The 24,852-nt window shown below is 40.0% G+C and overlaps 1 protein-coding gene and 1 long non-coding RNA gene across 9 annotated transcripts in view; one reads left to right on the forward strand and one right to left on the reverse strand.

The window, feature by feature from the left end:
- Positions 1-5,653, reverse strand: part of LOC118971627 (uncharacterized) — a 28,463-nt gene extending 22,810 nt beyond the window's left edge. Inside the window, exons 1-2 of the long non-coding RNA XR_005060141.2 lie at positions 5,518-5,653; positions 4,891-5,414 (exon numbers count right to left, since the gene is read on the reverse strand). This is a non-coding gene — a long non-coding RNA (uncharacterized lncRNA). The remainder of the gene's footprint in view (positions 1-4,890; positions 5,415-5,517) is intronic.
- Positions 5,654-5,787: 134 nt separating this feature from the next.
- Positions 5,788-24,852, forward strand: part of ZNF793 (zinc finger protein 793) — a 36,990-nt gene continuing 17,925 nt past the window's right edge. For 2 of the 8 annotated variants that reach the window (XM_037013863.2, XM_037013864.2), the window contains exons 1-3: positions 5,838-5,992; positions 7,049-7,190; positions 15,256-15,370. Coding sequence is in view for 6 of the 8 variants with exons in the window: in XM_037013856.2 (XP_036869751.1) it covers positions 18,640-18,654 (15 nt within the window). In the remaining 2 variants the exon portion in view is untranslated. The other 6 variants (XM_037013856.2, XM_037013854.2, XM_037013858.2 and 3 more) reach the window with 6 other exon arrangements.

Below are 24,852 nucleotides of genomic sequence, written 5' to 3' on the forward strand. Positions count from 1 at the left end.
AATAAATACTAACAGAATTAAAGGAGGAAACAGAATGCAATGCATTCATTTTAGGAGACTTCAACATAACACTCACTCCAAAGGACAGATCAGCCAGACAGAAAATAAGTAAGGAGACAGAAGCACTGCACAACACATTGGAACAGATGGACCTATCAGACATTTACAGAACATTCCACCCAAAAGGAACAGGACACACATTCTTCTCAAATGCACATGGAACATTTTCCAGAATAGATCACATACTAGGTAGGGAAGAAAAAGAACCTGTCAATTCAAAAAGACTGAAATTGTACCAACCAACTTCTCAGATCACAATGGTATGAAACTAGAAATAAATTGCACAAATAAAAGAAAAAAGCCCCCAAAACACATGGAGGCTTAAAAACATGCTCCTAAATAATCAATGAATCAATGACCAAATTAAAACAGAAATCAAGCAATATATGGAGACAAATAAAAACAGCTCAACACCCCAACTACTGCGGAATGCAGTGAAGGCAGTTCTAAGAGGAAAGTATATACCAATTCAGGCCTATCTAAATAAGGAAAAACACTCCCAAATGAACAGTCTAAATTCACAATTAATGAAACTGGGAAAAGAAGAACAAATGAGGCCCCAAGTTAGTAGAAGGAGAGACATAATAAAGAAGAAATAATTAAAATTGAGAAGAATAAAATAGAAAGAATCAATGAAAGTAGAGGCAGGCTCTTTGAGAAAATAAACAAAATGGATAAACCCCTAGCCAGACATAACAAGAAAAAAAGAGAGTATACAAACATAAACAGAATCAGAAATGAGAAAGGAAAAATCACTATGGACACCACAGAAATACAAAGAATTATTAGAGAATACTATGAAAATTTATATGCTAACAAATTGGATAATCTAGAAGAAATGGACAAATTTCTAAAAAACTACAACCTTCCAAGACTGACTCAGGAATAAACAAAAAATCTGAAACACACCAATTACCACCAATGAAATTGAATTGGTAATCAAAAAACTTTCCAAGCACAAAACCCCTGAACCAGATGGCTTCACCGCTGAATATTTTTTTGGTTGGGAGTATTCCCTCCTCTTCTATTTTTTGGAAAACTTTAAGGAGAATGGGTATTATGTCTTCTCCATATGTCTGATAAAATTCCGAGGTAAATTCATCTGGCACGGGGGTTTTGTTCTTGGGTAGTTTTTTTTTAATCATTAATCTATATTTATATGAAAAATATGTTTACTAGGGACCCCCTTGACCAAGTTCACCCCACAAACCCCAATACAGTATTTTCCATCAGCATAGTATGATGTTGTAGAATCACTACTTGTCTTCTCTGTGTTGCACAGCCCTCCCCATGTCCCCCCCCCCCCACATTACACATGGTAATCATAATACCCCCTTTCTTTTTCCCTGCTCTTATCTGTCCCTTCCCTATTCTGCCCAGTCCCTTTCCCTTCGGTAACTGTTACTCCATTCTTGGGTTCTGTGACTCTGCTGTTTTGTTCCTTCAGTTTTCCTTTGTTCTTATACTCTACATATGAGTGAAATCATTTGGTATTTGTCTTTCTCTGCCTGGCTTATTTCACTGAGACTAGCCTGGAATGAGCAGAGGCCACACCCCCTCCTGGTGTGTGCGTGTGTATGTGTGTGTGTGGTGTGAGCATGGGGGTCATGAGTGAAATAAGTCTCAAAGTAATTCAACAAAGTCTCAACAAAATACTGACATGGCACTGACTGTAAGCAAAAGACCAGAATCTAGTTGTTTTTTTATCTTTTAACGTAGAAAAAAATTCAAACATTCATAAAAATAGAGATTAATCACCATGTATTCATTACCCAGATTGAACAATTATCAACATCTTGTGAATTTTAAGAAAATTTATTAAAAACTAGGAAATAAGAAAACATTACTGTGTCATCGTGTGCACCTCTTCGAGGTCATCCTAGACCATCGTGTAAAAGCCCACCCAAGGTCTAACAAACCATTCTAGAGAAAGGTTTCCTAAATTCAGCACTGTTCACATTTTGGGCCAGATAATTCTTTATTATGGAAGGTTGTCCTCTCCATTGCAGAATGGTTGCAAGCGTCCCTGGCCTCTACCCACCACATGCCAGTAGCATTCTGTTCTGTACCTTGCACCCCTTACACACATTGTGATAACCAAAATTTTCTCCACACATTGCCAAATATCCCCTGGGGATTAAAACTGCACCAGTTTGAGAACTCATTACTCTAGAAGAATGTACCTTTGTGAGATTGGCTTTTTATTACTAATTAGGATCCAGACTGATGTTAAATTTGTAGACAACTGATGCATTTCATATATTTGTCTGCTATAGATGCAAACCGATTCTGTACAAAAAAAGATAACCTTAAAGGTTTTAATTATATTGCCTTATAGGACACTAGTTTCGTATCTAACTTTGTAATCTTATTCCAAGGTTCTTTTTTCCACTGACTATATACATACTTGTTTATTTTGAATCAAATTCCAAGCCTGCTAATTCCCCTCATTAATAAATGGATCTTTGAATATCATGTTTTACTTTTGAAAATTATACTTTGAGACTTATTTCACTCATGACCCCCATGCTCAGACCACACACGCATGCACACACCAGGAGGGGGTGTGGCCTTTGCTTATTCCAGGCTAGTCTCTGGATCTACTTTGATCCAGGGCACAGTTACATACCACCCAGATCTGAAAGTCTTCATTCATACAAGGGCAAAGCCTTATTACTACTCAGGTCAGGACAGAGTCCTTTCTGCTCCAAAGGAGGGAAGAGCTGTTAGACCAACTTGGGCCCTGCATTCCTTTAAATGATGACAGTGGCCAGGGCTACCACGTCTTGTTATTGTCATCAGGCCAAGGGAGTAAATGAGAGCTGATGGTCAGTGCAGGCTGGGTTAGCTCAGAGCTTTTTATTTGTCAAGCCATGAATCCTTGAAGGCTGTCTCTAATTCTTCTGCCTAGCAGAGACACTGTCATAAGCCACAGTGTAGATAATGGACTTGGCAGTCCCGTGTTTCCAGACTATGGTAAAGCTGTCACTTCTGTCACCCCTCTCTCTCTGTTCCCAGGCCCATATAACCACTCAATACTCTGAACACTGCTTTTTCTTTTTAAAATTAACATATAATTTACATATAATAAAAGCACAGATCCTAAGTGTTCACTCTGATGAGTCTAGACAATTATATAGACTCATGAGGCCACCACCCAAAACAAGATATAGAACATTTTCATAACCCCAAGAAACTCTCTTCAGTCCTAAGTCCCTAGCATCAATTGCTCTTTGATTTATAACTCAATAGATTTGTTTTGCCTGTTCTTGAGCCTCACATGAATTGAACCCTATAGTGTGTATTATTTTGTACATTTTTTTTACCCATTTCCTCTTTCCATGTGTACTCTTTCCCCAACTAGACCTCAGCTCTGAGTATCCTCAATTTTTATTGGAAACCTGTTCCTTCTTTGTTCCCTAATTCAATGCTTTAGATATACTCAAGTTCTAATATATTTTTAGTAAAATTTAATAATGGTGATAATCTTTTACCTTTGTACAAAACAGACATAGCTGGCTGATTCCTTTTTTTTACTTACTGGCTGAGAGACTATGGACAGGTCACCTCACCTCTGGGATGCAATTTCTGCAGGACAGTGATGATAACATTGTTCTCACAGTGTTTGTGGCCTTCTTTTAATGTTGTTCCCTATATATTTCTAGCAGTCCCCATTCCAAGCTTACAGTAGGATTGTATTTCTGTCATGTGGTTGGGGGACTATTCAAAGAGTGAGAGGAAATGCCATCATGTATCATTTCTGAGGCAGAGCATTTAATCTGCAGCACAAGTCCCTCTAAGGCTCTCTTTCCCTTTGCCTTTGTAGAATGAGAGCAATTCTTGAAGGCAGCAGGCCAGTAACAGACCAGGCATGTAACAGGCACTCTATAAATGGTCATTTTCATCAATCACTGTAATCACTTCAAATCACTGTCACATTAGCCACTTGTATTAATTCCAATGAAGCAAGACTCTTAAACTCTTTATTAAAGGTTTAAAATCTAGCAGAGCCACAGGCATTTAATTTCTCTATCATGTAGGAGAGGAAACTGCTAATAATCCCAATTTGACAGAACAACCTCACAAGTATAGGAATTTAAGGAATCTACAAATATCAGTTATAGCATTTTTACCACAGCACTGAAGTTATCTATTGCTGCATAGCGAATTACTCCCAAGCTCAGAAGCTTAAAGCAAATATTTAGTATCTTACACAATTTCTATAGGTCAAGAATCTGGGAGCTGCTAGCTGGATAGTTCTAAGCCCCTCATGTGGTTGCAGTCAGTCTGTTAGTGGGGGCTGCAGAATCTGCTTCCAAGACGACCCACTTGGATATAGGAGGGCAGCAGTTCCTCCGTGGCTGTTGGGTCTCAGCTCCTTGCTACATGGGCCTCTCCATAGGCTGTCTCGGTGTCCTCATTGCATGGCAGTTAACTTCTCCCCAAGTACAGTTATTTGAGAGGGAGAGCAAGCACCTCCAAGGCAGAAGCCAAGATGTCATTTTGAACTTAAACTCGTAAGTAACATGCCATTGCTTCTACTGTATTCTACTAGCCTCACAGACCAGCCCTGATACAATATGGAAGAATACTGCCCAAGGTCGTGGTTACCAGGATTAGGAGTCATTGGGAGCCATTTTGAAGGTCAACTGTTATACTAGTTGGTATGACCACCAGCTGGAGTTGTGGTTTTTAAAAAGCTAGTTTCATAAGGCAGCCATTTCTAGAGATGTTCCAATGACTGTGATGTGTAGGGCACTGTTTTGATGGTATTAAACAAGCAGGACTGTTTAAGGCTGTCGATAGCCCGCCGCTTCCCTGGGCACTCACCATTCCCTTGTGCCGACAGCTGGCTTTTCCTTGCAGGCACCTACAGACGCTGCCTGAGGCCTGACCATGAGGCAGGCTGTAAGTGCTGGAGCTTTAAGGTCCCTTCAGTAGCGCTCAAAAGTGGGAAACAGGAGATGATGTCTAAGTATCTCAGCTTCATCGGCCCTCGTGTGGGACAACTTGGAGGTGGTTTCTGCACATCTCCGGTTCCCCACTGGACTAAGACCCCATTGCTCACAAGGGTAATCTCATTGGTGCACTCTGTCTTGGTTTCCTTCCATCCCCTCGCACTTCCCCATCTCCTACCTGCGAAATAAACGGCCGGTATTCACATCCTTGTCTTAAATCGGCCAAAGTCACCTAACATTAAGTTCCCGCTTTCAACTTTTTCTTTCCGTAAGGACTAAGAACTTGGAACGAGCCCTTCCGCAGCTCTTTCTCTCCGCTGTCTTGGTCCTTCCTCAGAGGGCCTCCGGCTCTCAAGGGAAGAGCTTCTCTCCTTTGCTGTTCTCCAGCTCCTACAACTGAACCAGAAAAAGATTTACCTGGCTTTACAGGAGCTCCTCTGAGAAGATGGCCGCGCCCATTTCCCGTAAAAACCGGTATACATGTACGCGGCCATCTTACCTCACTACTTGCGCTTCTGGAGACAAAGCTCAGCTTCGAGGTCAGTCATATTGGTCACAGGTTTGAGTTTCTGAAATGGAAAAGCAGCAGCAGCGGCTGTGTTAGGGACCCAGGAGCGCATGCTTCTCCCCGCCCTAAAACAGCCCAATCCTCCGGGTTAGGAAAGGCCCCGGTCATCCGCTGTACGGAACAGACGTAAGCAAGGCCGCCCCTACAAACGCATCCCCAAGAGGGCGGGGTCATCACACTTCTCATTAAAATTCAGGAACCCAGAATCCTGATCTCCGGAAGGTTGCCAGGTGGCGGCCGACGGCTTCGAAGTTGCGACTGAGTCTGCGCACCGGCCTGTCGCGCTAGGAAGAGCTTATAGTGTGGTGAGGAGGCATGGTACGGCCTCGGGTTACGGTCGCGCATCCAAGAAAAATGGGAAAAGTCACTGTGAGGAACAGTCAAAATTCAGGACCTCTGTAGGATGGTAATCGGTCGACTACGGTGGCCCGACTGGGTCATTTATGGGTGCTCGTAAGAGTCAGAGACAAGGGGACTGAAGGGTTAAGTGGGCGTCTGAACCTCGGTGGGGGTCGTCTGTGGTGGCGGGCAGAGGTTTGTGGGAGTCATTGGCAGTATCGTGAAGAAGATGGGTTGGGAGTATGTGGGAATCAATAAATAAGGGTTCTTGCCTTCTTGATTGGCAGAGTGCATGGGGTCAGTTTTTGGTCGTCTTCAGGAGTCCAGGGGCCAAGTGGGGTTCTTCAAAGACGCTGGCTTGAACGGCATTAGGGCTAAGTGTTCAGAAGGCTGAAGGGGTCAGTGATTGGCGGTTCCAAGTTCTGTTTGGGTACCTGGAACTGGCGATTATGGAAACTTTGAGGTTCAGTAGTGAGGGAACCAATGTTTGGAAAAGTGCTTTAGGCCATCAGTGATGAAGACTTCCCTTAGGTCACCGATGGGAGGATCTGAAGGTATTAGCGATTGGACTTTTGTAGATCAAGGAATAGGGAATAGAGGAATCAATGGGGGTCAGCGATTGGGACTGTCAGTAATTGTGGGGGAGGTAGGCTTGTGGGCGTTAGGCTTGTGATGTTACTGGTGATATGTGTAGTCTACTGTTAGGCAATCAGAATGAATCAGTGAGCTTTGATACTTGGATATTTGGGCATATCAGGGACTAAAAGGACCCCGGGGGTTTGTAGACTGGGGACACCATGTATCTCTATGATGAGAAGGTTTAATGGTGTTGGTGTTGAGGTCCGGGATATGGGAATCAAGGATTTGAAGCTGCAGCCCTGCTTAATGGGAACACACCTCACTCATGTGACGTACCTCAGCTGATGAGCAGCCAGTTTGGTCTAGTCCCTCAGGGCCAAAGACCATCTCAAAACTCTTTTTGAAACCTCTCTCCCCCTTTTTTATTTTTCCTCACATTAATCAAAGTGCATTGAAGGGATCAAATGTTAAAATAAAGTAACGTGTTATTATTGTTGTTTTTGCCAAGGATTTAATGCATAATTCTTCTAATGTTTCCTTTAAGGTTCTTTCTGGCAAAGGTAATGACATGTCCATCTGTCACAGCATCTCGAGAGTAAGGCTGGTTTCTGGAAATCTATTCCGAATCCATGGCAGCTAGGATGGATGTGACCTTGCCTGTGGTTAGAAAACAAAGAGTTTACTGAGTAAGTACCTAAACTGATATTGTAAAAGATTTGGCTGAGAGAGCAAACTTTGAGAGCATTTGGAAAATACTTTTATCTAGGTTCACTTTAAAAACTATTCTCACCACACACACAAGAAAAGTAACTATGTGACATGGTGGAGGTGTTAACTAACCCTGTGGTAATAATCATTTTGCACTGTAAACTCATACAATGTTAAGTATCGCTTACATCTCTATAAGGATGAAGGAAAAAAAAAGAAGGAAATCACATAGGGAAAAGAAACTGGATCTGGAAGTTACTGTGTTCTAATAATCTTTTTGCCTTATTCTGTATTTTTAGGCATAGCACATTTGACCTCCGAATCTGTTCCTTATAAAACCCTGGTAGAACAATTCAATAAAGATACCCCCTCCCACACACACATAAAATTAAAGCTCCTTTTAGAAAACTAATCTTCACTGAAATTAAAGTCAAACTATTGGAGATTAAGATGGGCTGAGAAATTATTACAAATAAAATCGAAATAAACTTTTGACCATTAGCTTAATGAAAGGGTGAAATGCCAAAATGATATTTTTTTCAAAATGATATTTTAATTATTTTTAAAGCATTATATTTGATCCTTATGTAGTCTTCAGACAAAACACAATGACTATAACATCTTAAGAAAAAAAGGACACCGAGAGGTAAGCAGGTAACACTTTCAGAAGCTGTACATGTCAAGCTTTCATTTATAGAGCAGATGATAACCTGTTTTTCATTTGCACAGAATCAAAGACAGTTGTTTTGAAGCAGAAGTCATGAGCTTGAGTAAGGAGTTAGGGCATTTTTTCCTCTAGCTATTTTCCTTCATCACCCACACTGCAGTCAGTGCCAGACTTGGGAGCAAAGAATTTTTCTTTAAAAATTTTTTAACGTAAACCTTTTATTGAGATATAAGATACATGCAAAAATGTACATAAATATACAGCTCAATAAATTGTCACAAAGGGAACACACCTGGGTAATGTGCTCGGATCAGAAAACAGAACATTGTAGCTCCGCAAAAGCCCTCATTATACACCCTCCCAGTCACTACCCAGCCAAGCAGAACCATTGTCTCAACTTCTAACACCACAGATTCATTTTGCCTGTTTTTGAACCTAAATTAAATAGGACATTCATACATGATAGTGGGGTGCAGGGGAGGCAGTATGTGACTCTGTGTGAAAAAAAGTTTTAAGTTTAAATTCGGATTATTTTATTTATACAACTAACATTCTTCCAGATCATTAAATATTCTTTTTTGAGGGTATAACACACATATAGTCACATATGCTTATCTTAGGGGTATGGCTCAATGAATTTTTACATTGCAGAGAACCATGTAAACAAAACTTATATCAAGGTGTATATCATCTCTAGCATCCTGAAAGCTTCGTTATCAGCCAATACCCACTGCCACCTCTGGGTCTAATACAATGGATTAGTTTTGTCTATTTTTTTGAACTTGAATTAAATGGAATCATAGAAATAATCTGAAGCCAAAACATTTATACCATGGAGAAGTTTTGTTAGAAATTCTGAAACCAGACAAACACCAGGTCAAAATTCTGTAGCCTTGGCTTGGCCATTTGAGATAACTCTTTTGTGTTATATTCCCTTTGGAAGCCCCAGGGTTTTGAGTGGACTTGGAGTCAGGGTCCTATTAATGACATCAACAAGTTGAGATGGCTCTTCTCTAGGTAGTTTGGAGGGATCTGAGCCCTCTGGTCGAAATATCTTATTCTTTGGAGACTGACCATTGGCAGCAGAGATGTGAATAAGGCCCCTTGAAAAAGAGCCTCTTTAGGGACTGCCTGTCCTGGGGCCTTGACACAATGGCTCAGCAAATGGGTTTTCTGAGAAGAGTCTTTCTCTGGGAACCTGGAAGATCTGGTAGGTTTACTCTGGGGCAGAGAAGCCTCTGTCCCTCACATCCAACCTATCTCAGAAAGCTACTAACCTTTGACTCATAGCTCTTCCCATCTTGTTCTCCTTTCTACAAACTTAGGGGTATTTGTTTTCAAATAATTTCAGATGTAGAAAAATAAGAATAGTACAAAAATTCCTATTACAGTCTCACCAGATTCTGCATTGTTAAAATTTTCCTTTTATGTGCAAATAACTTCATTTTCTTGCTATATATATATATATATATATATATATATATATATATATATACACACACACACACACACACACACACATTAAGTTTTTTTTTTCTTGAACCATTTGATAGTAAGTTGCAAACATTATGGCCCTTTACCCCTAATGTGGGTGTCCTGAGTGAAAGGACATTTTCTTATATGACTACAATGTAATTATCAAAGTAAGAAAGTTAACACTCAAATAGTATTACTACTTACAAGTATACTTACAGTCTTTTCCTCCTACAAATATATACAACAATATCAATATTATACACAGCAGTAAGAGTAGTATAATTCCATTCAGGTTCCCGGACATGATTCCAGTGTATGTAAGCATACGGGAGGGGGTGTTCCCACTAACAACAAGTGATTTTCAAACCCTAGCAGTGTGTCCCAAGAACTCAATTCTGATGCTACATGCCCAGAGACAGCACCAGATTCCCCAGGTTAGGGGCTCCATCCTTCAAGACTGCCCTTCATCCCCAACTCCTGACACTGGTCACAAGCCCCAGGCAGTTACCTGTGCTTCTGACCTACTGGCTACAGATTGGAGGTTCCCACAACTGCCTTGTTAGGTTCTATTAATTTGCTAAAGCAGCTCTCAGAACTCAGGAAAACACGTTTACCAGTTTAATAAAGGATACTTTAAAGGATAAAGTTAACATTTTTTTTCAAGGATTTGAAGCTGCAGCCCTGCGTAATGGGAACACACCTCACTCATGTGACGTACCTCAGCTGATGAGCAGCCAGTTTGGTCTAGTCCCTCAGGGCCAAAGACCATCTCAAAACTCTTTTTGAAACCTCTCTCCCCCTTTTTTATTTTTCCTCACATTAATCAAAGTGCATTGAAGGGATCAAATGTTAAGTGGGACCAAGACTCTAAGTGCTGGGCCAGATACAAAGGGCAAGGTCCAAAATAAAGGAGCTTCTGCCCTCGTGGAGCTTGGGGCCTAGCTCAGTGGCATGTGGAGGTGTTCTGGTTCCCCAAGCATAGACACTCTCCCCGACTGAGATCCAGCCAAGCAGAGCAGGCAAAGCAAGAGAGCGGTAAGCTCCTCTTAGGGGTTTTTGTGAGGGCTTCATTGCATAGTCATGATTGACTAAATTATTGGCCATTGCCTGATGCAACCTTCAGCCCCCGCCCTTGGATGGGGGTAGTCTCTCAAAAACATGACAAATACTCGTTTCACCTTTAAGACGGCAGTGTTTTCAGGAACTGTGGACGAAGACCAGATATAAACTGGGAAATATATATGTGGTCATCTGAATGACCACATATGTATTTCTTATGACTCATTATATCACACTATTGAAAGAGTATTATTATTATAATAGTAGTAGCATAATCCACAGACCTTATTTAGGTTTTTCCAGTTGTCCCAGTAATGTTCTTTAGAGAAATTTTTTTTCTGGTCCAAGATTCTCATCCAGGATTACATGTTGCTTTTAGTTGTCCTCTCTCTTTGGACTCTCAATTTGGAATATTTTTTCAGTCATTTTTTGCCTCTTGGACTTTGACATGTTGAGGTGTACAAGCCAGTTATTTTTCATAGGGTGTCTTTCAGTTTGAGTTTTTCTGATTTTTTCCTCATGGTTAGAGTCATGTACATTTTTGACAGGAATACCACAGAAGTAACATTGTATTAATATAGTAACATTGTGTCAATATACTGTATCAGGAGAGGCATGGTATTGGTTTGTCATAGTGCTGGTAATGTCAGTTTTGGTCACTTGATTAAAGTCATGTCCACCAAAGTATTCCACTATAAAGTTGTGTTAATAAGTATCTTACGGGAAAATATTTTGAAGCTATGTAAATACCTCAGACTTTTATTCACGAGTGTTAATATCCATTAATGATTCTTACCTGAATCAATTAGTACTGTTATGATTGCCAAATGGTGATTTTCTAATTCATCATTCTTTCTACATGTATTAGTTGGGACTTTCCTTTATCCCCCATGTAACTATCAGTACAAATAATGATGTGTCCTATTTACATATAAAATAGAAGCTGCACATTGGAAATGTAAAAGGCTGGTTAAAATGTCGAGTTAGACCATGAGCCAGAGCTCAGACCTTCTAAATAGCACAGAGAACATCTTGGGAGATTGACTAGTTACAGAGAAAGAGTTGTCAGGTCATTGTTGTTGCAAGGCTGTCCTGTCAGGGGAGGTCTCTGCTGCCGGCTAGGTGAAACTTCAGCCGGAACAGGGGAGGGAGGGCTTTAGACTCTGTTTGGGAAAGAATTTGAGAACAGGTCCAAACAGTGCAAGCAAGAAAGGAGTTCATTCAAGTGAGAGTAGCAGCAAGTGTCAGAGTTGCATAGTACCAGGAAAAATGGCCTTTTTATTTATGCAGCCTTGTAGGTGGTAAATGGCAAGGACGAACAGAGGCAGAAGAGGAAAGTTCATTGAACTCCTGCTCAGCTTAGGGTAAATCCCTTGCCACCTCCTAAAGCCAGAGTCACCTGACATTGTCCACTTGATCTGCACGGTGTGGGAACTACATCCCAACCACCACTGAACTTGGGGAACCCTTGGAGCACTAGATGGAGTGAGTTTTTATCCTGAGAGCTTTCCAAAGGAAAGGAAAAGGAGACTTTCAGGCAGGCTGCGAAAGAACATGATTGAATGGCTAAGGTTCCATGTGGGTCACCCGGGTGGCAGGAGAGTGCAAGCCCCTCCCTACCCAGAGGTTTCCGAGCCACTTCCCTACTTGTTGGAGAGAAAACAGAGAGAAAGACTTGCACTAAAGGCTTGTAGGATGAATGAAACAGCAAAGCGAAAAAGACACCACTGGTGGTGGATGTCAGTGAGTTCTTGTCTTTGCCTTGAAGAAGAATTCAGATATAAAGTGCACTAGGCTTATGCAGCAAGAAAATTTTATTTAAGCAGAGGATGCACTCAAAGGGGAAGTGTGGGCACCTCAGAGAGGAGGTGTGCTTTAAAGGTTTCGGGTTTGGGGTTTTGTGGGGTCTTTTGGATAGGGATCGGCATAAGGCATGGTATGTACAGATGGCTAATTATTCTTTTTAAGTTTTGTCTTAAGAATAGGTTTATTTAGGTGACCGTGTTGATCCAGATCTTGGCATTTTCTACCCATGTAGGTTTGTTTACACTCCAGAGGTCTGTCTCTTGTCCTGGTTACAGTGTTCCTTAATTGATTAAGGTGACTGGTGAAGAGGGGGGAGAATAGCATAAAGGTCACGTTAAAGAATAAGCTGGGTCTTTTTTACAGGCTAAGTAGATTTTACTATGGCATGACCCTTGTCCCATTTCCTTGCTCTACCTTAAAGTGACAAAATGACCCATAGAGACAGGAGACCTGTAGGGGCCCACTCTGGGCCAGATAAATTTTTGCGATTGGGAGCTGGAGAAGGAAAAGAAATAAGATATAGAAATGTGGTAGGACTATCAAAACTTGATGACATGGTACTTATGTGTTAAAAACTTAAGTCGTGGTTTCATTTATTCTATGACAGTGAATCATATTGTTTATTTTAAAAATCAAAATGGAAAAAGCCAGATGAGATGTGGGATAGTGTCTCCAGCTGAGTAATACTGAACTGTGGGTAGTTTTCTGTGGTTTAATTTTCTGTCATGACTAAATATTTAATTGAGGAAGCTAGAGAGTATATATGAAAAGCAGAAGGAATCAATAAATATAAAAGGAGAAATTAATGAGTTAAAAAAGCAAAAAAGGGAAAACTGAATAATCTGATCTTTTAAAAATCAATATATACAGATTAAGCATTATTAGTTAACCTTATCTACAAGGATATTTCTGAAAAATAAGTAGTGAGACAACCTGCCAGAATTTCAAAACATGTTATACAATTTCAGGAGACAAAGGCTGTGACCCAAGAAGAAGAATAGGATGAGGGAAGAGATACTAAGTTCACTTCTGTGAGTGGCAAGAAGAAATCCATGATCTATCTGGTTATAAATTTGTGCCTGAGAGCTTCCAGATGATGGTATTTATGTGGTAACCTAAGGCTTTTGAGTTAAAATCTTAGGGACTGGTAATAAAGATGTGTGAGTTACAATCACATGGGTAAAGAGGAGATGGTGGTCCTTCAGATGGCTGCTATTAGGGGCCTGACTGCATGGTGGTACCAAGACTGACTTTACCAAGAAAAATAATGGTTGACTTCATTCTTCATTAGATTCTCCCCATAGGTGCTGTTTGGGGAAGAACTTGGGGCTGAGGGAGGAAGAGAACCTTGTTTTCCACATTTCCTTACTTAATCAGAGCATGTGGCCCCATGACTTTGCCGTGTGCATATGGGCCCCTCTAGAAGAAAAATAATCTGCTTTTTAATGAAAAATACTAAACAGTTTTTACTTCATTGTTGAAGGAAACTGAAAAAAAATTCTCCATATGCACCATATTTCACCATATGCACCCAGTTACTGTTTTCTGCCCTTAATTTATTCTGTGTGATACTGTGATTTATAATAAATATATATTTGGTCTTCAGTCCCATTTCTGGCACAGAGTTTCTAAAACCCTTGTAATTTCCTAAGTGATAAAGGGGATGAAGGTATCTTTTTGCTGCTCATAATTTAGGCCCTTTCAACCAAACCTGAGTATATGTTAAAAATGAGATAACTTTTGGAAAGCCTCTCAGGATGGGCTTTTAAAAATTGTCTTTGTCATATATGGTTCCTCTTTTTACCCAGGGAGGTAACTTGTCTGGCCTAGATTTCCTCAGTCAGTTAGAGGAATTACTTGGCTTTGAACTTCTGCCTGAATGACTCCCAGGCTCAGGTCTTTCTAGAAGTTCCTGTTGCACCAAACTCAGAGCAACCATTACTCAACTATGTCTCAGGCAAAGTCCTCTGCAGGCTTCTTCCCCTTACGCCCCAGAGAGTATTTGGTGAGGACTGTTGAATGACTTTCACCATGGGGTCTGCTTGTCTTCAGGCTCCCTGAGTGTCCTGTACACCTTTGGGTCCCACCACCTCACTGGGCAGCAGGACTCTCTACAGGGCCATAGGACCTTGTTCACATGTATAGAAGGCCCTGCCTGGGACTGCAGCTGAGGGTGAGTTCCTGTTCAGAGATGGAGCTGTGAGGGCCTAGCAGGCCGGGTGAAACACCCTCTAATCCCAGAGAGGGGAACTTGGGACAGAATTCCTTCTGATGGAGTCATCCAGGGACCCAGACCTCTTGCCAGGGCAAAGACTCATAGGAACTGGAAATAGCATCATCCCTGAGCTAGAAGCTGACCAAGACTCTTTCCAGGGACCCTCAGTGGTTGCATGGTGGGAAAAGGGTTGGCCCCAAGATTCAGGGAGACAGACAGGAGTGAAGGGGCAGACAGGGAAGGCCAGTGTGACAGGCATGTTCTCTTAGGATAGGGGGACATTGATCCAGCCCACTACATTCTGCCGTTTTGTGTTATGGGACATGGACTACCCATTCCCTTATTCTTTCTGGACTCTTAGTTGCTCCTTTGTCATTTTTGCCACCTTATCTGTCTTCTGGGAATACAGGGAGTTCACGCCATCCTGACCTGGGGCAGAAAAATTCCTGGATTCTCAGAATGGTGGTGGCAGGATCCGTAGACCTACTGAAGCTGTAGATTTTTTTAAAATTAAACTTTATTTGGAAAATTTGCAGGAATATTATTGGTGGGCCCTTATCTATCCTTTATCTAAGTTCACCCAGCCAAGACCACATTTACACCGTCGCTCTCTCTCTACATGTTTAGGCATGTTGCTCCTTACCCCCAAAATACTTCAGTGTGTATTTCCTATGAATAAGAGCATTTTCCTATATAATTATAATGTAATTTTCAAAATCAGGCAACTTACACTGATTTAACACTATTATCTAATCATAGTCCATATTCAGATGTCAACTAACAACGTTGTTTTATAGCAACTTTTCTTTCTTCATTCTAGGATCAAATTCAGGATCACATGCTGCCTTTGGTTGACATATTCCTTTAGTGTCCTTTAATCGGGATTGGTTCCTCCGTCTTTGTCTTTCATGAAGTCAACATTTTGAAGAGTACAGGTCAGTTATTTTCTCTAGTGTCACTCAATATGGTTTTGTCTGATGTTTCCTCATGATTAGATTCAGGTATGCGTTTTGGGCAGGATACCACAGAAGGATGTTGTGTCCTTCAGTACATCATATCAGAGGGGACGTGTTAATCTGTCTCATCACTTACGATGTTAACTAATCACTTGGTTAAGGTGATGTCTGCCAGGTTTCTCCAGTGTAGATTTACTGTTTTTCCTTTTTTAATCAATAAATATCTTGAGGGTGGCTATTTAGGTTCTCTGTCAATATCCTGTTTTTCACCCAACTTTCACCAGTGGTTTTAGCATCCAGTGATGCTGCCATCTCATTTATAAGTGGCTGGCTTTCCCAGACCACAGACCCAGATGGTCACAGAGCCAGGACTGAACACAGGCATCAGGGCACACATTTGTCAGCACATTGGCCACACCACCATTCAGTTGGAACCTTGCAGCCATGGAGACCAGGTGAGGTGAAGTAGCCATGTCAAGCAAGGTGAGGGAGGGAGTGCACCCTCTTAGAGGAGTGAGTAATGAACCAAAGCAGGATTAACTTTCCCCACCCGCTGGGCCCCAGGCTTTTCCTGCCAGCTCAACTCCTAGTGGATAGTTCAGTTCTCAGAGAAACTCCTCCCTCTTTTCAGACCCTCCTGTGGCTTTCATGATGAAAAAAGGCAGTAAACCAGGAATGAAATGTGTAAATAATGAAGTGTGTGTGTGTGTGTGTGTGTGTGTGTGTGTGTGTGTGTGTGTGTGTTAAAATTACAGTCAGGGGTAGAAACATTCTGCCACCCAAACTGAACCACCAATAACATTTTTCTACACATACATTTTTAAAAATAATGGAATTGTGGTTTTTTTGTTTTTTAAAAACTTGTAACTTGCATAGAGAACAGTGAGTAGCTTAATGAATTTTTCCATTTGTGCACCCTCATGTACTCACCACCCAGATCATGATAAAGACTATTTCTTGCACCCCGAAGGCTTCCCCCATCCCTCCAGAACAGTGCCTGCCCAAAGCCATCACAGAGGTCGGAGTTGCCTGTTTCTGACCTTTATTTATATAAGTGAACTTCAAACAGTAGTAGCTCAGACCTTTTTAAAACTTTTTTGACTTACTTGTATAACTTGATTAATTTATTATTTAAGCAAAACTGTATCTGTTTTATTTAACATTCAATAATATCACTTTTTAATTCTTCTGTAGAAGAGACGGGAATATAAATAGTTCGTTTTAACTCCACTGAAACAAATTCATTACTATAGCTGTGAACAGGGTGTTTCTTATCAAAAGGCACAAAGGGAAGGGGTTAAAGGAAGTTTCCAGGGTGATGGGAATATTCATATCCTGATTGTGTGGTGGTTACATGGGTGAATACATTTGTCAAAACTCAACAAATTATACCACTAAAATGATTCATTTATTATATGTAAACATTTTTTAAAAGAAACAATAAGCTCACTGCTCAGTCTTTTCCATTACTGATACCATAGTTAAATGCCTCTTTCACACTAATCATGCTTTATGACCTGTACAGTATTTCACAGCATTTTGGTACAATAAAGAGATGAGATATTTATTGTCCATAAGAGAAAAGGAAATTATTAACTCATTTAGCTCTGTAGTGTATGAAATTTTCCATTATGTGTCCCCACCACCCAAATCATAATAGAGGATATTTCCAGCACTTTAGAATTATTATCCTTTTCAAAAGGTAATTTGTCAGTAGATTAGTGAGAAAGGACTTCTATAAAATAAAGCTAGGAAAATACTTATTTTGAAACAGTTTATTTCTCTTAAAACTGGTGTCTTCTGCTAATCACTAAACCAATCAGAAGCCCTTCAGCTTTGGTAAATATAGCCAGTTTTCCAAAATGGTTGAACCAAATTACAGTCCCATCAGCCATGTGTGGGAGCCCTCGTTGCTCCTAATTGTGGATTTTCAGTTTCAGGCTGTTGCCTACACAAAGTATTTTCAGACCTCTATAAGGTTTCGTACCGCTGTGAGTGAAAAACTTGAACATTCTTTATTAATGTTTAGTACCAATTTAGTACCAAATAGTTCCATATTTCCTAATATGTGGATGTTTTAGAAATAGGAAGCCTCCTTGTTATAGAAGTTATAACTTCTGTAACACTATATAAAATTATAGTACCTATTATTCTCAGAGAAAAAATTTAATATTGTGATTGTCAAATATCATTACAAGTTCATAGTTTTTAAGAACAGACTGAAACTTTGTGAGCATATGAATTCATATTGAACTACTGGGCCATAATGTAAATGTATATTTAGCTTTAGATACAGCCAGTTTTCTCTCAGCACTTCTTCATGGGTGAAGCCCCTTGAGGCTGGCTCCTGTGCCCCCTTGCCAGGAGCCATTTACTAAGGAAGTGTCTTTGCTTTCTGATACTCAGGATTACAGAGGTGTATCTTGTGTTCTTTGCTTCAATGTGGACTCAATCATTTTTCCAAGGAGCTCTAGTTCTTTTTAATTAAAATTAGTGGTAGAGATAAGAATCTGGAGATCAGCAGGCTTTTCCAGTCTGATGACAACATCCCAGGTTATTTCAATGAAAACAGACATAAAAGATATAATTTTTAAAATTGTGAGTTATCTCCTTGACAATTTTAATACAGTTCTAAGATTAAATATTCAATTACATCATAAAATATTTACACTCTTAAACTATGGTTTTCCCTTTTTCTAATTTAAGCCATCCAGTTATTTCTTTTAACATCTTAATTAAAGTAACAGTTGTTTGTTCTCATCTGTTGAATATTATTTTTTAATGACAACACTTTGTAAACTGCTGGATGAGTAACAAAGGTTTAGCCTTTCAGTGATTATTTGTACCACAGTTTAAGTAGCCATTAGCTTTACTAATGTTACACAGTTATTTACTTGGCTTTGAGTTCTTTATATTTTCCTAACAATTGTAGAAGCCCTTTTCCAGTAGATGTTTGGGCCCAGTTATTCAAGTTTTAGAGTTTTGTTTTTTAATGACTTTCAGTTCTTACTTGGTTGTTACTTCCTGGGAAGTCTGTTTTATATGTCCATATTCTGAGTTGAATGGCACTATTTTTTTTCTTTTACCACAGGGATTTAAAGCATAGGTTGTTGTACAAGACTTACATAGGGAATTTGCAGTTGTGAGACTGGTCTGGTCCCTCATGGCTCTGTCCTCTCTTTCTCCATCCTCCTCTTCCCAATCTCTGCCTTCACAGGTCTCAGATCTTTTTCCAAGAACAGCAGAAAATGATTGAGTACCAGGTAAGTAGGCCATTAAGTAGACCAGTTTCCCTTCTTGGAGAAACCATTCTAGAAAAAATGTATGCATTTCAAACATATATACTTTGTCATAGGCTGGGATCTCAGAAAAATACACAGGAATGAAAATTTGTACACCAGAGGCTTACTAGGAATTATTTGGGAACATGTTTAAGGCAGTGAAGGAAGCATGTTTTGGCAGAGGGAGTTGTTGAACAGAGGTGTCAGCTGATTTTTTATTTCTTTATTTTTTTTATTTTGATATTGTTAATGTACAATTAGTTGAACAACATTATGGTTACTAGACTCCCCCTATTATCAAGTCCCCCCCACATACCCCATTACAGTCACTGTCCATCAGCATAGCAAGATGCTATAGAATCATTACTTGGCTTCTTTGTATATATTGCCTTCCCATGTCCCCCACCCCCTACATTATGTGTGCTAATCGTAATGCCCCATTTTCCCCTTATCCCTCCCTTCCCACCCATCCTCCCCAGTCCCTTTCCCTTTGGTAACTGTTAGTCCATTCTTGGGTTCTGTGGGTCTGCTGCTGTTTTGTTCCTTCAGTTTTCCTTTGTTCTTATACTCCACATATGAGTGAAATCATTTGGTACTTGTCTTTCTCCACTTGGCTTATTTCACTGAGCATAATACCCTCTAGCTCCATCCATGTTGTTGCAAATGGTAGGATTTGTTTTCTTCTTATGGCTGAATAATATTCCATTGTATATATGTACCATATCTTCTTTATCCATTCATCTACTGAAGGATGTACACTTAGGTTGCTCCCATATCTTGCCTATTGTAAATAGTGCTGTGATAAACATAGGAGCACATCTGTCTTTTTCAAACTGGGCTGCTGCATTCTTTTTTTGTTTTTTGGTATCATAAATCTACAATTACAGAAAGAACATTATGTTTACTAGGTTCCCCCCTTCATCAAGTCCCCCCCACATACCCTTCACAGTCACTGCCCATCTGCAATAGTAAGATGCTGTAAAAGCACTACTTGTCTTCTCTGTGTTGCACAGCCTTCCTTGTGCCCCCCAGGCACTATACATGCTAATCGTAATGCCCTCTTTCTTTTTCCCCACCCTTACCCCTCCCTTCCCACCCATCGTCCCCAGTCCCTTTCCCTTTGGTAACAATTAGTCCATTCTTGGGTTCTGTAATTCTGCTGATGTTTTGTTCCTTCAGTTTTCCTTTGTTCTTATACTCCACATATGAGTGAAATCATTTGGTACTTGTCTTTCTCCGCCTGGCTTATTTCACTGAGCATAATACCCTCTAGCTCCATCCATGTTGTTGCGAATGGTACGATCTGTTTTTTTCTTATGGCTGAATAATATTCCATGGTGTATATGTACCACATCTTCTTTATCCATGCATCTACTGATGGACATTTAGGTTGCTTCCATATCTTGGCTATTGTAAAACAGTGCAGCGATAAACATAGGGGTGCATCTGTCTTTTTCAAACCAGAGTGCTGCATTCTTAGGGTAAATTCCTAGAAGTGGATTTCCTGGGTCAAATGGTATTTCTATTTGGAGCATTCAAAGGTACCTCCATACTGCTTTCCACAATGGTTGAACTAGTTTACATTCCCACCAGCACTGTAGAAGGGTTCCCCTTTCTCCACAACCTCACCAACATTTGTTGTTTCTCTTTTTGATGATGGCAATCCTTACTGGTGTGAGGTGATATCTCATTGTGGTTTTAATTTGCATTTCTCTGATGATTAGCGATGTGGAGCATCTTTTCATGTGCCTGTTGGCCATCTGGGTTTCTTCTTTAGAAAACTGTCTATTCAGCTCCTCTGCACATTTTATAATTGGATTATTTGCTTTTTGATTGTTGAGGTGTATGAGCTCATTATATATTTTGGATGTCAATCCTTTATCGGATCTGTCATTTATGAATATGTTCTCCCATACTGTTGGATACCTTTTTGTTCTATTGATGGGGTCCTTTCCTGTACAGAAGCTTTTTAGCTTGATATAATCCCACTTGTTCATTTTTGCCTTTGTTTCCCTTGCCCGGGGAGATATGTTCATGAAGAAGTCACTCATGTATATGTCCATGAGATTTTTGCCTATGTTTTTTTCTAAGAGTTTTATGGTTTCATGACTTATATTCAGGTCTTTGATCCTTTTGGAGTTTACTTTTGTGGGGTTAGACAGTGATCTAGTTTCATTCTCTAACATGTAGCTGTCCAGTTTTGCCAGCTCCATCTGTTGAAGAGACTGTCAGTTCCCCATTGTATGTCCATGGCTCCTTTATCGTATATTAATTGGCCATATATGTTTGGGTTAATGTCTAGAGTCTCTATTCTGTTCCACTGGTCTGTGGCTCTGTTCTTTTGCCAGTACCAAATTGTCTTGATTACTGTGGCTTTGTAGTAGAGCTTGAAGTTGGGGAGCGAGATCCCCCCCACTTTATTCTTCCTTCTCAGGATTGCTTTGGCTGTTCGGGGTCTTTGACTGTTCCATATGAATTTTTGAACTATTTCTTCCAGTTCATTGAAGAGTTCTGTTGGTAATTTGATAGGGATTGCATCGAATCTGTATATTGCTTTGGGCAAGATGGCCATTTTGACGATACTAATTCTTCCTAGCCATGAGCATGGGATGAGTTTCCATTTGTTAGTGACCTCTTTAATTTATCTTAAGAGTGTCTTGTAGTTTTCAGGGTATAGGTCTTTCACTTCCTTAGTCAGGTTTACTCCTAGATATTTTAGTCTTTTTGATGCAATTGTGAGTGGAATTGTTTTCCTGATTTCTCTATTAGCACATTGCTGGTGTATAGGAAAACCACAGATTTCTGTGTATTAATTTTGTATCCTGCAACTTTGCTGAATTCCGATATTAGTTCTAGTAGTTTTGGAGTGGAGTCTTTAGGGTTTTTTATGTACAATATCATGTCATCTGCAAATAGTGACAGTTTGACTTCTTCTTTACCAATCTAGATTCCTTGTATTTCTTTGTTTTGACTGATTGCCGTGGCTAGGACCTCCAGTACCACGTTGAATAACAGTGGGGAGAGTGGGCATCCCTGTCTTGTTCCCGATCTCAGAGGAAAAGGTTTCAGCCTCTCGCTGTTCAGTATGATGTTATCTGTGGGTTGATCATATATGGCCTTTATTATGTTGAGGTTCTTTCCCTCTATGCCCATTTTGTTGAGAGTTTTTATCATGAATGGATGTTGAATTTTGCTGAATGCTTTTTCAGCATCTATGGAGATGATCATATGGTTTTTGTCCTTCTTTTTGTTGTGGTGGATGATTTTGATGGATTTTCGAATGTTGTACCATCCTTGCATCCCTGGGATGAATCCCATTTTGTCATGGTGTATGATCCTCTTGATGTATTTTTGAATTCCGTTTGCTAATATTTTGTGGAGTATTTTTGCATCTACGTTCATCAGAGATATTGGTCTATAGTTTTCTTTTTTGGTGGTGTCTTTGCCTGGTTTTGGTATTAGGGTGACGTTGGCTTCATAAAATCAGTTTGGGAGCATTCCCTCCTCTTCTATATTTTGGAAAACTTTAAGGAGAATGGGTGTTATGTCTTCTCTGTATGTCTCATAAAATTCTGAGGTAAATCCATTTGGCCCAGGGGTTTTGTTCTTGGGTAATTTTTTGATTACCGATTCAATTTCATTTCTGGTAATTGGTCTGTTTAGATTTTCTGTTTCTTTCTGGGTCTGTCTTGAAAGGTTGTATTTTTCTAGGAAGTTGCCCATTTCTCCAAGGTTTTCCAGCCTGTTAGCATATAGGTTTTCATAGTATTCTCTAATAATTTTTGTATTTCTGTGGTGTCCGTCGCGATTTTTCCTTTCTCGTTTCAGATTCTGTTGATGTGTGTTGACTGTCTTTTTCTCTTAATAAGTCTGGCTAGAGGCTTATCTATTTTGTTTATTTTCTCGAAGAACCAGCTCTTGGTTTCATTGATTTTTGCTATTGTTTTATTCTTCTCAATTTTATTTATTTCTTCTCTGGTCTTTATTATGTCCCTCCTTCTGCTGACCTTAGGCCTCATTTGTTCTTCTTTTTCCAATTTTGATAATTGTGACATTAGACTATTCATTTGGGATTGTTCTTCCTTCTTTAAATATGCCTGGATTGCTATATACTTTCCTCTTAACACTGCTTTTGCTGCATCCCACAGAAGTTGGGGCTTTGTGTTGTTGTTGTCATTTGTTTCCATATATTGCTAGATCTCCATTTTAATTTGGTCATTGATCCATTGATTATTTAGGAGCATGTTGTTAAGCCACCATGTGTTTGTGAGCCTTTTTGCTTTCTTTGTACAATTTATTTCTAGTTTTATGCCTTTGTGGTCTGAAAAGTTGGCTGGTAGGATTTCAATCTTTTGGAATTTACTGAGGTTCTTTTTGTGGCCTAGTATGTGGTCTATTCTGGTAAATGTTCCATGTGCACTTGAGAAGAATGTGTATCCTGTTGCTTTTGGATGTAGAGTTCTATAGATGTCTATTAGGTCCATCTGTTTTAGCGTGTTGTTCAGTGCCTCTGTGTCCTTACTTATTTTCTGTCTGGTGTATCTGTCCTTTGGAGTGAGTGGTGTGTTAAAGTCTCCCAAAATGAATGCATTGCGTTCTATTTCCTCCTTTAATTCTGTTCGTATTTGTTTCACATATATTGGTGCTCCTGTATTGGGTGCATATATGTTTATAATGATTATATCCTCTTGTTGGACTGAGCCCTTTATCATTATGTAATGTCCTTCTTTATCTCTTGTTACTTTCTTTATTTTGAAGTCTATTTTGTCTGATACCAGTATTGCAACACCTGCTTTTTTCTCTCTGTTGTTTGCATGAAATATCTTTCTCTATCCCTTGACTTTTAATCTGTGCATGTCTTTGGGTTTGAGGTGAGTCTCTTGTGAGCAGCATATAGATGGGTCTTGCTTTTTTATCCATTCTATTACTCTGTGTCCTTTGATTGGTGCATTCAGTCCATTTACATTTAGCGTGGTTATTGAAAGATATGTCCTTATTGCCATTGCGGCTTTAGATTTGTGGTTACCACATGTTCAAAGTTAGCTTGTTCACTACCTTACTGTCTGACCTCACTTGTTTGTTGAGCTGTTATAAACACAGTCTGATGATTATTTCTTTCCCTTCTTTTCCCTCCTCCTCCATTCTTCATATGTTGGGTGTTTTGTTCTGTGCTATTTTTAGGACTGCTCCCATCTAGAGCAGTCCCTCTAAGATACCCTGTAGAGGTGGTCTGTGGGAGGCAAATTCCCTCAACTTTTGCTTGTCTGGGAATTCTTTAATCCCTCCTTCATATTTAAATGATTATCATGCTGGATACAGTATCCTTGGTTCAAGGCTCTTCTGTTTCATTGCATTAAATATGTCATGCCATTCTCTTCTGGCCTGTAAGGTTTCTGTTGAGAAGTCTGATGATAGCCTGATGGGTTTTCCTTTGTAGGTGACCTTTTTCCTCTCTCTGGCTGCCTTTAATACTCTGTCCTTGTCCTTGATCTTTGCCATTTTAATTATTATGTGTCTTGGTGTTGTCCCCTTTGGATCCCATCCCTTGGGAATTCTGTGTGCCTCAATAGTCTGAGCAACTATTTCCTCCCCCAGTTTGGGGAAGTTCTCAGCAATTATTTCTTCAAAGACACTTTCTATCCCTTTTTCTCTCTCTTCTTCTTCTGGTACCCCTATCATGCAGATATTGTTCCTTTTGGAATGGTCACACAGTTCTCTTAATATTGTTTCATTCCTGGAGATCCTTTTATCTCTCTCTGCATCAACTTCTATGCATTCCTGTTCTCTCATTTCTATTCCATCAATGGCCTCTTGCATTTTATCCATTCTGCTTATAAATCTTTCCAGAGTTTGTTTTACTTCTGTAATCTCCCTCTGGACTTCATCCCTTAGCTCTTGTGTATTTCTCTGCAGCTCTGTCAGCATGTTTATGATTTTTATTTGAATTCTTTTTCAGGGAGACTGGTTAGGTCTACCTCTGCAGTTCCTTTGTCAGGTGTAATTATCTTGGACTGGACCAGATTTTTTTTGCCTTTTCATGGTGATAGCAGTGGCTGTAGGCAGGTTGCAGGTGTGTCACCTGGGAGAAGAAAGTCCTTTCCTGCTTGCTGGATGCCTTGTCCTTCTCCACTGGCTGTGACGGTTACCCACACTCTTGGTGCAGCCACCGGGTTAGTCCCC

Source organism: Manis javanica, chromosome 17, assembly GCF_040802235.1.
Source record: "Manis javanica isolate MJ-LG chromosome 17, MJ_LKY, whole genome shotgun sequence".
NCBI classification, from domain to species: domain Eukaryota; kingdom Metazoa; phylum Chordata; class Mammalia; order Pholidota; family Manidae; genus Manis; species Manis javanica.